Below are 11,466 nucleotides of genomic sequence, written 5' to 3'. Positions count from 1 at the left end.
TGGCAGCCCGTAGTGGTTCCGTTACGCCAAGCTGCGCGGGAGGGTGTGCCGCCATGTGCCCTATTGGAGGACCCCCTTTATGCCGCTGACGCCCCCTTTATTGCAGGGGTCGCTGGTCACTAGTACCGATGTACCGGTCCGCATATGCAATGAGTTCCGGAATTGGGGGCATCTCACTGCATACCTGAAAATGCATCCCGTCAGCACCAACCCCAAAACAGGAGGTATAGGAGCGGCTGAGCTTCAACACACGTCAGCCTTGGCGCAAACGCGTCAGCCGGTAGGAACCGATCATGCTACAGTTGGTCGCGTTGTCCCCCCGCACCACGAAAAACGATGATGACAGTGGAACACATCCCCTTTTACCACGCCAGAGTTTTGCGTCATTAGTCTTCTTTCCGAAACAACCTGCGATGAGAACCGGAAGTGACATTGTCTAACCCCTTCAAGGATGGGCGAAAAGCGCGAAACACAGCTCACTGCGACCTGCGCAAGTCTGGCCCGATGGGCCGAGTCTGGATCTAGGGAGGTCGATGGGTTACTACGAGCTGAGGCCGCTGCCGCACAAAGCATCGACGCAGACTTCTCGCAGCTACGGCCTCTTTCAGGTGGTCTGCACCACTTGTGCGACGAGGCACACCGTCTCAAAGTCGGGCTCAGCAGCGCGCCGGCTTTGTCGTGGAGACTCCGGACGGTCCTAGCAGCTCACTTGGCCGAGTGTGACGGGGCAGGAGCCGTCATCTCCAAACAGCTTATGCGGCTCGCGCCGGACACGCCGACAGAGACGATCAACATGGCGACTGTTCTCCAGTATGAGTCGTTTCTTAACGCCACCGCTAAGTTCCTCGCGCTTCTGTCGCGAACTCTGCGACAGTGAGAAACTCCCTTCGGGATAGCAAACCTCCTCTCTTTGTCAAAGGGTCCATACTGACGTTTGACGGCGCCTAGAGATTCAATAGTGAAGCAGGACGAGGAACTAGATGCCGAAGATGCGAAACTGCTGATGATAAGGGTCGCAACTTCTTGCCGTGCCATTGGGAGGTCAGGAAGATCAGGGAGCATCCTGCTTGAAAGCCCAAACGGCCGTGCATCTTCCTCCTCGAAGGAATCCTTCGACACATTACCCCCGCATATGAGGCTCCTCCCCTGCTCTTTCCAGAGTCACCCAGTCATGCTCGCAACGGCTTCACCACGCCTCCTATACCTAGATCGAGCAGCGGCAGCGGAAGCAAGGATCGGTCGTCCACTGGCTTTATGGGTTTCTTCTCCAAGCCCTTCCGAGCCGCGACCGACGCCCTGCGCGCCAAACCCGAACCCCTCGTAACGCCCCTCTGCCAAGCCGCCACGACCGGCAGCATCGCCCAGCTCAAGTTCCTGCTGAGCGAGGGCGCCAACATCAACGGCCGCGACGAAGAGGGCCAGACCGCGCTCATCCGCGCCATCGGCGCGAACCAGCTGGGCGTCGTCGAGTTCCTCCTCCAGGCCGGCGCCGACCACCGCGTCTGTGGTAACGGCAGTAGCGGCGACACCACCAACAACAAGAAGCAGCCGCCCCTGTTCCACGCCGTCGATGCCGAGAACGGCGGCGCCATCGACCTGCTGCTCGAGCACGGCGCCTCGGCCAACCAGCGCCACGACTGGGGCGAGCCGTACTTCACGGGCCTGGTGCGGTCAGGCGCGACGCGGCCCGAGTGGATCGAGCTGCTGCTGTCGCGCGGCGCCGACGCCAATATGCTCGACAACTGGCTGCAGCCGCTCATAATCGTCGCCTTGAAGAAGCGACAGCTACAGAAGGACGGTGAGAACGACGAAGACGACCGCGAGGAGGTGGTGCGACTGCTGCTCCGCTACGGCGCGAAGCCCGGCACGCGCGACTCGAGCGGCACCCCGCTGATCCACCTCTGCGTGGCCCAGAAGCGCGACGGGTTGGTGCGCCACCTCCTCGACCTCGGCGCGGATCCGAACGCGAGCAAGATCAACGGCACGCCCTTACTCGTCACCGCCGTGAAGCAGCGGGACCGGGTCCCTGGTGCAGACCCTGCTCGCGCACGGCGCGGACGCCAATGCGCATGACATCTATCTCACGCATATCCTGCTCGTGGTCTTCGAGGACGCCAAGCTGGCGGCCCCGGACAAGGCGGCCCTGATGGGACTGCTGCTGGAGCATGGCGCGAAGCCTGGGAAGGCGAATGACATGTGGGATGTCGCGTTGCTGGAGAAAGCACTGGAGCCTTACCTTGCGGCGATCAAGGAAGGAGGAAGTGGAAGTGGAAGTGGAAGTGGAAGTGGAAGTGGAAGTGGAAGTGGAAGTGGAAGTGGGCCCGCAGGACCGGCGGGTAGTAGTACCCTTCTCGAGATCCTGGAGCTTCTCCTCCAGCACGGCGCACATTCAAACCAGCGGCTGACGGGCAAGAAAAGCAAGGACAGGAAGCAGGCGCCGACGATGCTGACGTACGCGCTGGAGCTGCAGGCCCCCGGGGGGCCGGAACCTGGCGGAGTTGGCGTTGAGGTACGGCGCTAATGCGAACCTGGCGGACGACGACCAGGACCAAAACCGCACGCCGCTGGTCCTGGCGGCGCGGAGCGGGGACAAGCACCTGGTGGAGATGCTGTTGGAGAACGGTGCTAGGGTGGGGAGGAGTGTGTCGGGGCCGGAGCCGGGCTCGAACCGTATGGAGATAACTCGTTTATTGGCGGCACCTGGCCATCTAGGTAAAGCCATGTCGTGATGATGATGTACAGCAGCAGATACTGCATGTCTTTGTTTAAGTTCAAGCGGGACAGACCAGTCGTCTGCCATCAATGGTTTTCTCCGAGTTCATGGCTTGTTTGGGTCTGTATGATTAAGAGGTAGTTTCCCCCGAAGTCAACAAATTTTCTGTCAAATTGAGCTGAAGGTCAAATCGGGACTGAACCCGCCAGTGGGGTGAAGGTGGAAAGATATCCCCCGGCAATCAAACGTCGGCTACATAACCTGCCGAGTTCCTTTAGACCAGAGTTTCGTAGACGTTCAAGGAAGGTTAAGGTTGCGGCGCGACACATGGTCGGATGTGATAGGTGCAAACTCTATCTGACAACTTCGGATGAACTTCAACAACGTCATTCTGCAATCTCCCATCTTGCGGATACCAGACTAGCCTTTTCGCATACCGGGCTTTGATATCAAAGGGAATTCATGCCGGCCTGGAGGCCCTGGAGCCTCGGACGGCATCGCAACATTATCGGAGGCGTATCTTTCGAGCGCACAAGCCGCCCTCGAGTTCATCCCAAATAAATTGTTGGATGGGGATGGGGGGCTTGCTATTAATAGCTCGCTGGACGATGGGCCCCAAATTGTTGGCGTTCCCGCTAACTCGGTACTGGTTTGGGATAAACTCGCCTGCAAGCATGGGCCCTGACGCTAAATCGGGTTGCAGTAAGGCACAAAGCCTTGGATTGAATTTCAGCTTCACCGATACTGACGACGCGAGGATGCAGAGGGGATTCCGAGAACAGAACGAAGAGTTAGGCGCAAAGATGTGCCTCAATCTCTTTGATTGGTAAGAAGGCTCAGATCCAAGTCAGACAAGTTGGGTTCTTACTGATTGCCGCCACATGCAGTTCTTTTGAATGGTTCCTGCGAGCTCTCACTGTAAGTACCTAATCCAGGTCCTGCAAAATCCGTCTGTTAGCGGGGGCTATGCTCTCTTAACAGGGGATGGGAGGGGCTGAAGTGGACATCGCTAATGTGTATCGGCCCCAGCTAGTGGACTGGGGCGATAGGGGATCTCAGTAAGCAGCCCTGAGACATGGATCCTGTTCCTAGAATCAGATGGAGATGTTTACTTCTTAGCAGCTTAGATCAGCCGTTCTGTCAGTCGGCTGCATAAGGAGCTGAGCTGCCCCCTAGCCTGCGGTGTGAGGTGACGTGACGTAAACGACAGTAGCGCATTACTATAATTACCTCGACGCGATGCCTGAAAGTGCACTTCCTTATACACTAGAGACGGAAACGGGGAATTGATCTACTCTAAGAGAAATCGACCAATTGTCGGCCAAGTCAGTAGCCTCATCTGGCTGGCCTCGATCGGCAACCGTGGATATTAACTTACTAAGGGCAAGGGCACATTTGCGGCTGACTTGCCGTTGACCACCCATGACCTGAAGATGGGCAATACTACTGGTGGTGTAGCCAGGCACTCGGCTGCATATAATATACGGTAGCCTAGAAAGGATCTTGAAATACACAACCCACACTCTTTCATCTTTCTTGCTTGCTACTTGAGTTTGTACAGTATATTCTTGTGTGTATTTTTCTTCCATCATCAATCATAATGCTGGGCTCCCTCCCCATCGCTCTCCTGGCCGCCACGGCCAGCGCCGCCAGCATCTCCGCCCGCGCGGACCCGCTGCGCCCGCGCTGGCAGCCCGGCAGCACGCCGATCCGCGGCGTCAACCTGGGCTCGCAGTTCATCGTGGAGCCGTGGATGGCGGCAGACGCGTGGCGCGACATGGGCTGCGGCAGCGCGCCCGACGAGTGGACGTGCGTGCAGAACCTGGGCCAGGACAAGGCCGACGCCGCCTTCAAGAAGCACTGGGCCTCCTGGGTCACTAAGGACGACATCTCGAAGATTGCCAGCCTCAAGCTGAATACTATTCGTATTCCCGTCGGCTTCTGGATCAATGAGGACCTCGTCGACCGTGGCAGCGAGCACTACCCCAAGGGCGGCCTCGCCTACCTCGACAAGATCGTCGGGTGGGCTAGCGATGCTGGCCTGCAAATCATTATTGATTTGCACGGAGGTCCTGGTTCGCAAAGCAAGGACCAGTCTTTCACCGGCCACGTGAGTTTATTTTTTCCCTACCTGTACTTCCTCTTCCTTCTTTGCATCATCTCCATTCCCCTTAACATGAAATTGCTGACACGAAATCTTCGGCCGATCAGAGCACATCGAACCCCGGCTTCTACACATCAGCCAACTTCGAGCGCGCCAACAAGTTCCTCGAGTGGATGGCCGAGCGCATCCACAAGAACAACACCTACCGCAACGTCTACGCCCTGCAGGTCATGAACGAGCCCGTGCACTCGAACGAGTTCCCGAGCCAGGCCGCCGACATGGTCAAGAACTTCTACCCGGCGGCCTGGTCGCGCATCCGCAACCGCGAGAAGAGCCTGGGCGTCGCGGCCAAGGACCAGCTCAACATCATGTTCATGGGCAAGACGTGGGGCTCGGGGACCCGGCCAGCAGCCTGCCCTCGGACCATTCGCTCATGTCGACCGACGACCACAAGTACTACAAGTGGGACCCCCAGTTCGGCGACCAGTCGACACGCCAGGACTACCTCTCGGCCGCGTGCAACGACAACAGCCACGGCAGCAGCGTGGTGGGCGAGTGGTCGCTGCAGGTGGCGACGGACGACGGCGACGACGAGAACTGGTCCCCGAAAAACAACGACGACAACAAGGACCTCAAGACGTTCTACCGCCAGTTCTGGGGCGCCCAGGCCCAGGCCTACGAGAAGGCCGGCGGCTGGGTCTTCTGGTCCTGGAAGTGCAACTGGATCGGCGGCTTCAGCGAGTACCGCTGGTGCTACGAGGCCGCCGTCGACGCCGGCGTCATCCCCAAGGACGCGACGAGCGCCAAGTCGGTTTCGCCGTGCAAGTAAAGCATGCTTGGTGGAAGTAGTTTCTCTTGGTATTTGGGCTGAACGGTAGAGATTCCCTATTGGGGCTGGCTACTGCCGAGTTCTTTCTTCATATTCTTTCCATAGGGCTGTACCAGTTGCTTTCCTCTGGTTGATATAGACTTGTATATTACATTATGTGCTGGAGAGGTCTACACTCGGCGGGATTACGTTATAACATTCTTTCATTTTCATCAGCCCTCACAATAATTGCTTATCAGTGACACAAATCTTGCAATCCTGGGATAGTTAACATGATGATCACAATAACCTATGCTGTTTATGTAATTCCTATCAATATTGATGACTCGCCGTTCGTAGTCATACTATTCTGGCATACAGATAACCTCATTGCCTATTCATCTGATACTATGGCTGGCCGCTGTAACGGCCAGACCGCTTGCGATAGGTAAGAAAAGACGTCCAACACCAACCTTCAAATGCTGCCTCCTTGCTAGGTCCCTATCACTAGCTGGACCTACTGATGCTTGTGAAAGGCATTTGTAATCACACCATAGGATCGTCTGTTTCGTCCCTCTCGCTGATGCTGTCGTGTGAACCGATCCCGGGCAATGTTCATCTGTCTGATCGCCTCGTCATATGCTCCTCTTTCCCCGCTACCCGTCGTGGGCAACACACCTCCATGATTATTATAGGTGGTCTGACGAATGTTGACAGTCACGGTGGTCTCCGAATAGCTATTCTGGCCGCCGCGGCCGCGCTGCTGGCCGTTGTTGTTTGTTGTTGTTGCTGCTGCTGCTGCTGCTAGCCGGGCACGTAACCGCGAGGGGTCCGGATAACTCGTTGTGGCCCAAATAGCTGGGCTCGTAGCTACGGACGCTGCTGTTGTTGTCGTTGGACGATCTTTCGAGCCAGCGGCCGGCCACGCGAGATGCTACCGAGCCATCCTGGCTATTCTGGGTACTCCAGCCAAAGCTGTAGTTGCGTTCACGTGGGAACCCGTAAGTGTCTGTCGTCGCGTGGCTACTAGTACTAGCCACGCTGGGTGTTGGGGAAGGCTGGCTGTCGTCGTTGCTAAGCCCGCTGGTTGTCATGTTGGCAGAACTGCCGCTGTCCGAGAGCGCACTCAACTGAGATCCGGTGGTGATAAGCTAAAGCACCCCCTCACGGGCCACCTCGTTACGGGCCACCGCGTTTTACCCCACGAACGTGTCTTTTTACTGTGCATCCTAATTAGAAAACTTTTTAATTTAATTATTACCTTTTATTTTTTAAAATAATTATTACCCTTGTTCTTTTCGTTTACTTCTACTCTTTATAACGATATCTTTGTTCGATATTTAAAAGCGTATATAAGCTGCCGTGCGCGACGTAAAGCTCGGAGTAGCTATTCGCGAATCCGCTCATAAATAATTAGCCCCCTGATCGTATATTTAACGCCGTCTCGTCGGTATACCTATTAAAAATAAGTTTAATAAAGATTAACAGGTTTTATTATTACTTTTAAAAAACGAATTAATATATTAAACCGTTAATTAAGCTAAGTTAAGCTTCGTATTAATATTAATTAAGTTTAAATTTATAGCTTAGCGAATATTAAACGCCTCTAGGGCCTTTTATACTTTAAAATAATAATAGCATACTCGTTTTTTTATTAAAAACGAGTTTATTAAAACCGTAAAGTTAAAAATAATTAATTATAATTAAATTAATAAAACTATAATAATAAATATTAATGTCTTTTTTAATAAACTTAATACTTTAAAATTACTTAATATCTTTTTTAAACGCTTTTATAATATTAACAAAATAAGTATTAGTTAAAGCGTTAATAATAACCACTAAGTAACTATTAAAACTACTAGCTATTTAACCTTTAAAAAAGACGTCGAAAAAAGGGAATAGATTACTACCTTAGAATATATAGGCTATAATAGGGTAGCCCTCTCGCCGCTAGTTATTTTTAAAAGGGCCGACGTTTAAAGCTAGTAGTTTTTAAATTAAAACGGCTATCTTTAAAATAACTAACGGTTTAAAGCGTTACTTAAAAAGTGAACTAATAATATCACAGCTTTAGATTAAATTTAAAATATTTTTTTTATATATAGTTTCGTTATAATAATAAATAAATTATATATAAATAATAACTTTTTATAACTTTATTTCGTAAATAAAATATAATTAATTTTTTATAAATTATGTTATAATTATATAATATAAGTTTTTAATATAGGAATTTTTAATTTATTAAAAAGAAAGTTAAGAATTGTTTTAAAAAATTACTTAAATACGGTTTTTAAATTAAAACCTATAAAAATAAATATATTAAAAATATACCGTTAAATTAAGATTAATATATTAATTCCTTATATAATTTAAAACGTTTAAAATTTATTCACGAGATCGTTCGAAGCCGTTATTGTTAAAATATATTATTTTAAAAGATATAAAAGTTACCCGGGTACGTTTAAAATTATTAAAAGTAGTTAAAAAAGAATTAATACTCGATTTCTTTGCTAAATTAATTTTAATATTTATTAAAACACCCTTTAATAATTAGGAATTATAAAATAATAATTAAAAATTAGTTATTATAAACTTATTTTTAAATTACTTTTTTAATAGTTTTTTATTAAAAAAGCTAATAAAGCTTTAAATTAAAACGTTAATAAAATCGCGTATTTCGAAACTTAGGTTAATTATTTTTAAACTAAACTAAATATTAAAACTACGAAAATATATTAGAAGGTAAAAATCGTACCGGAGTAACGATTTATTTATATAACTAATATACGCCGGGCTAAGCGGAGGCTAAAAAGTAGGGTCGTATACGAGAACGAAGCTAACGACGTCGAAGTATTAAGAAGGCCTCGTAACGCTATAAAAACTATAAAAAATAATAGCACGGAGGCGAAGGATTATATTATTATTAAAAATAACGAAAGATAATATATTTACGTTAATTATAGCCGTAGAAATGGCTTTGATTATAGGGGTAACGGTAGCTCAGTAAAGGGGCCCGTAAAGGGGTGGCCCGTGAGGGGGTGCTTTAGCTTAGAGGCGATGGAGCCCTTACGAGACTCCGAGTTTCCAGGTGCTCTCGGAATTATATAGGATGATGGTTGATCTTGACTTGGCTTGGGAAAATTTGTTTTTGCGGCTGTGTTTTGAGATAATATGATTCGTGTTGTTTCGTGTCGGTATTGGGTGAGATTAAGGGAAACACATTCGGGGGAGAAACACACTAGTTAAATAGTCAACAGATTACCTGCTGGGAATGGCATTCTAGAAGACTACTTGTTAGCATCTATACTCTAGAAAAATAATAGAAACAACGGTTGGGGTTCCGGAGACGAGTTTCCAGGTGTATATCGCCGGCGATGTTGCGAGAACAGGCCGTCCTTCTTTGTTCACCAAGACATCGCTTATCGAGCAGCATGCACGATGCGTCTAGTAGTATTACTGAGACCTCTGTTACTCCCACCTGCTATGATATAACACAGTATTACGAATGGAATATTCTGAATTATTTATAGCTTCGTAATCCTCGAGCAGAGGTACTTGGCAACTGCCGAGCAGTCATCTGACGAATCGATCCAAGTGTCAGTTAGCAAACCACTGGAGTCACACCCGAGGGGTGTAAGTGGGGTCGTCCGTTATCCGATTGCTCTTGCGTTCCTTCGCGCTACGTCTTACTGCGTCTTATGTAATGTTCAGCTGTTGTGTAACCCATGCATCGTCATTTCTTCTTGTCACAACTTGGGTCGCGAAATACTCCGTTTACACCTCTCAATTGCCATTGAAGCTCTAGTATCCTCGACAGACTACAACCCCCTCCTCCCACTTTAGAATGCCCAAGTCGAGACCATGGTACAGCGCAAACTCGACTACTACTTGCAGCGCTCAATGCAGCCAGAGCGATCGCCGCCGCCACCACCATGCGCCTTATCTTTTCTAGATCTTCCCTACCATGTCCGTCGCCGCATTTACCTTTTGGCCGGCCTTGTTCGTTTCTGCCCTATCAACCTCAATCAAGAAGGGCCCCGCGCCCGCCACTATCTCATGAAGGACGATCTGGTTTCTGACTACGCCTGCTACTTTGAGTCGAGGAAGTTCATGGGCAAACTTTACGAGCACGACTGCAGGCCTGCCTGCTACTGTCCCCCGCTGCCGTTCTCGCTCTTGTACATCTCTCGTGCCCTATCTAAGGAAGTCTCGCACACCCTTTACTCGGAAAATTCCTTCACCATCAGCAAAAGTGATTCGTGGGGTCTGAAGCCTCTGCAGAACCTCAACGCAGCTGCACTATCGAGCCTTCGCATCTTGGCCGTTCGCCTGAATAACTGCGAATGCATCTACAAAGGGGCATTCCAGTCGTTGAGGACTTCTCAGGGACCAGAGGTTCAAAGTCTGTTTTCATGCCATCCGCTATGCCAAGGGCACGGATTCCATGACCAACCTCTTCAAAGTCGAGCGAGGCAGCACACGGCCATTTTACAGGAATGGCAGTATATAGTTGGCGAGCTGAGTTCTCATTGCCAACTGGACTCATTACGGCTCGACTTGGTCTGTGATACTCAGAATATGGACTCAGCTCAGGACGTCGTCAACCTACTTTCGCCCATCCAGAACCTGAGAGCTTGCTCCATTCGCCTGAACCAGAAACCGAGTTGGCAACATTCTACCCTCGCAAGACTGACGGCCTGTCGGCTGGGAGGCGGCTTACCAAGACAAACGGAAGAGGAGAAACCAAAGACGTACTATCTGCCGCCAGAAATACTCTCCCGCATCCTTGAGTATTCGGAACTCGTTGCGCCGTTCGACTTGGAATGGAGCTCCGATCGTGGGCTGGTTCCATTTGACTGTTGCACGAAGTGCACGGCCACACTGGATTTCTGTGCGTGTTCGTTCTATCACGGGGCCCATTCTTTGACCTGCACGTGCTGGAGGTTGCCGTTGCATATCTTCCTTGTCAGTCGTCAGGTCTACGAGATCTCCAAGACGATATTCTACCAACGCAACCGTTTCATCATCCTCCCCAAAAGCGGCCGACTGGATGACCTGAAAGCTGGCGAATTAACTCTTCCTGGAATCACAGAGTGGGTCAAGATGCTACCACCTGGTACAGTAAAACTCCTTCGCTCAGTTGGCCTTGTTGTCCCAGTACCTCATTCGGTAACAAGTCCCTCATACATTCGACTATTGGCGAAGTGGGAAAATGCTGTTCGGCTCCTCCTTACCACATGCGAAAGCAGAAAGCTCAGTCTATCCCTCTTCATGGGTCACAAGGAGGACTGGGGCAGAGGCCCGGAGCCTGAGGCCATACTACGCTCGACGTATCAGGCCTGGAGCAGATCCGTCCAGGGGATTTGCGAGCTTCAGGATCTTTTCATATATATACAGTGGCCGGATTACACTACAGCCGATGACACAATACGATACTCTTCTGAGCTGGAAAAGAGATACTTGGCACAGGCTATGACTCGGAGGCGAGGGGAAATGGGTCCGTCTGCCCCAGCTATGGTACCATGGGATGAGTAGAGAGGGTCCTGTCTTCGCGGCAGATGGCCGACGGGTTTGGCCAAGGGCATATGGTGATGATGCCTATGGTCCGCGCGCCCCTCTGCCATTTACCTATGTGTGAAATGAACTCTTTGGTCCTGGCTATCTAGTGTGGGTTGGTGGGCGAAGAGCTACAGAAGAGTGGACTGTGGGTAAGAGAGCGGTAGCAAACTTGAAAAAAGCATGAGGCTGTTCATCCTCTTCCCTTCCTTGAAGAACATGAGAAATTTTATGATTGCTTCTGTTAGCTGCTTAGAGTATATAATGAGTCCGACGGTG

General features: G+C 50.2%; 4 protein-coding genes across 4 annotated transcripts; 3 read left to right on the top strand and 1 right to left on the bottom strand.

The window, feature by feature from the left end:
• Positions 1-451: 451 nt before the first annotated feature.
• On the top strand, positions 452-2,729 carry PG994_004310 (ankyrin repeat-containing domain protein; the record flags this gene model as incomplete). Its single annotated transcript, XM_066855719.1, is given in 4 exon segments — positions 452-873; positions 1,170-2,022; positions 2,036-2,451; positions 2,471-2,729. 4 exon segments carry the CDS (start codon positions 452-454, stop codon positions 2,727-2,729), a joined length of 1,950 nt encoding a protein of 649 aa, XP_066717886.1.
• Positions 2,730-4,313: 1,584 nt separating this feature from the next.
• On the top strand, positions 4,314-5,646 carry PG994_004309 (uncharacterized protein; the record flags this gene model as incomplete). The annotated part of the gene is made up of 3 exons (XM_066855718.1): positions 4,314-4,823; positions 4,925-5,202; positions 5,229-5,646. 3 exons carry the CDS (start codon positions 4,314-4,316, stop codon positions 5,644-5,646), a joined length of 1,206 nt encoding a protein of 401 aa, XP_066717885.1.
• Positions 5,647-6,362: 716 nt separating this feature from the next.
• PG994_004308 (uncharacterized protein) lies at positions 6,363-6,719 on the bottom strand (the record flags this gene model as incomplete). Its single annotated transcript, XM_066855717.1, has 1 exon — positions 6,363-6,719. The coding sequence occupies one exon, from the start codon at positions 6,717-6,719 to the stop codon at positions 6,363-6,365; it is 357 nt and encodes a 118-aa protein (XP_066717884.1).
• Positions 6,720-9,492: 2,773 nt separating this feature from the next.
• On the top strand, positions 9,493-11,166 carry PG994_004307 (uncharacterized protein; the record flags this gene model as incomplete). The annotated part of the gene is made up of 1 exon (XM_066855716.1): positions 9,493-11,166. The coding sequence occupies one exon, from the start codon at positions 9,493-9,495 to the stop codon at positions 11,164-11,166; it is 1,674 nt and encodes a 557-aa protein (XP_066717883.1).
• Between the last annotated feature and the right edge of the window lie 300 nt (positions 11,167-11,466).

The sequence above is a fragment of the Apiospora phragmitis genome (genome assembly GCF_038363925.1).
Source record: "Apiospora phragmitis strain CBS 135458 chromosome Unknown utg000005l:1.0-4161743.0:1.0-4166827.0, whole genome shotgun sequence".
NCBI lineage: Eukaryota > Fungi > Ascomycota > Sordariomycetes > Amphisphaeriales > Apiosporaceae > Apiospora > Apiospora phragmitis.
This window is presented reverse-complemented; position numbering and strand designations above follow the sequence as displayed.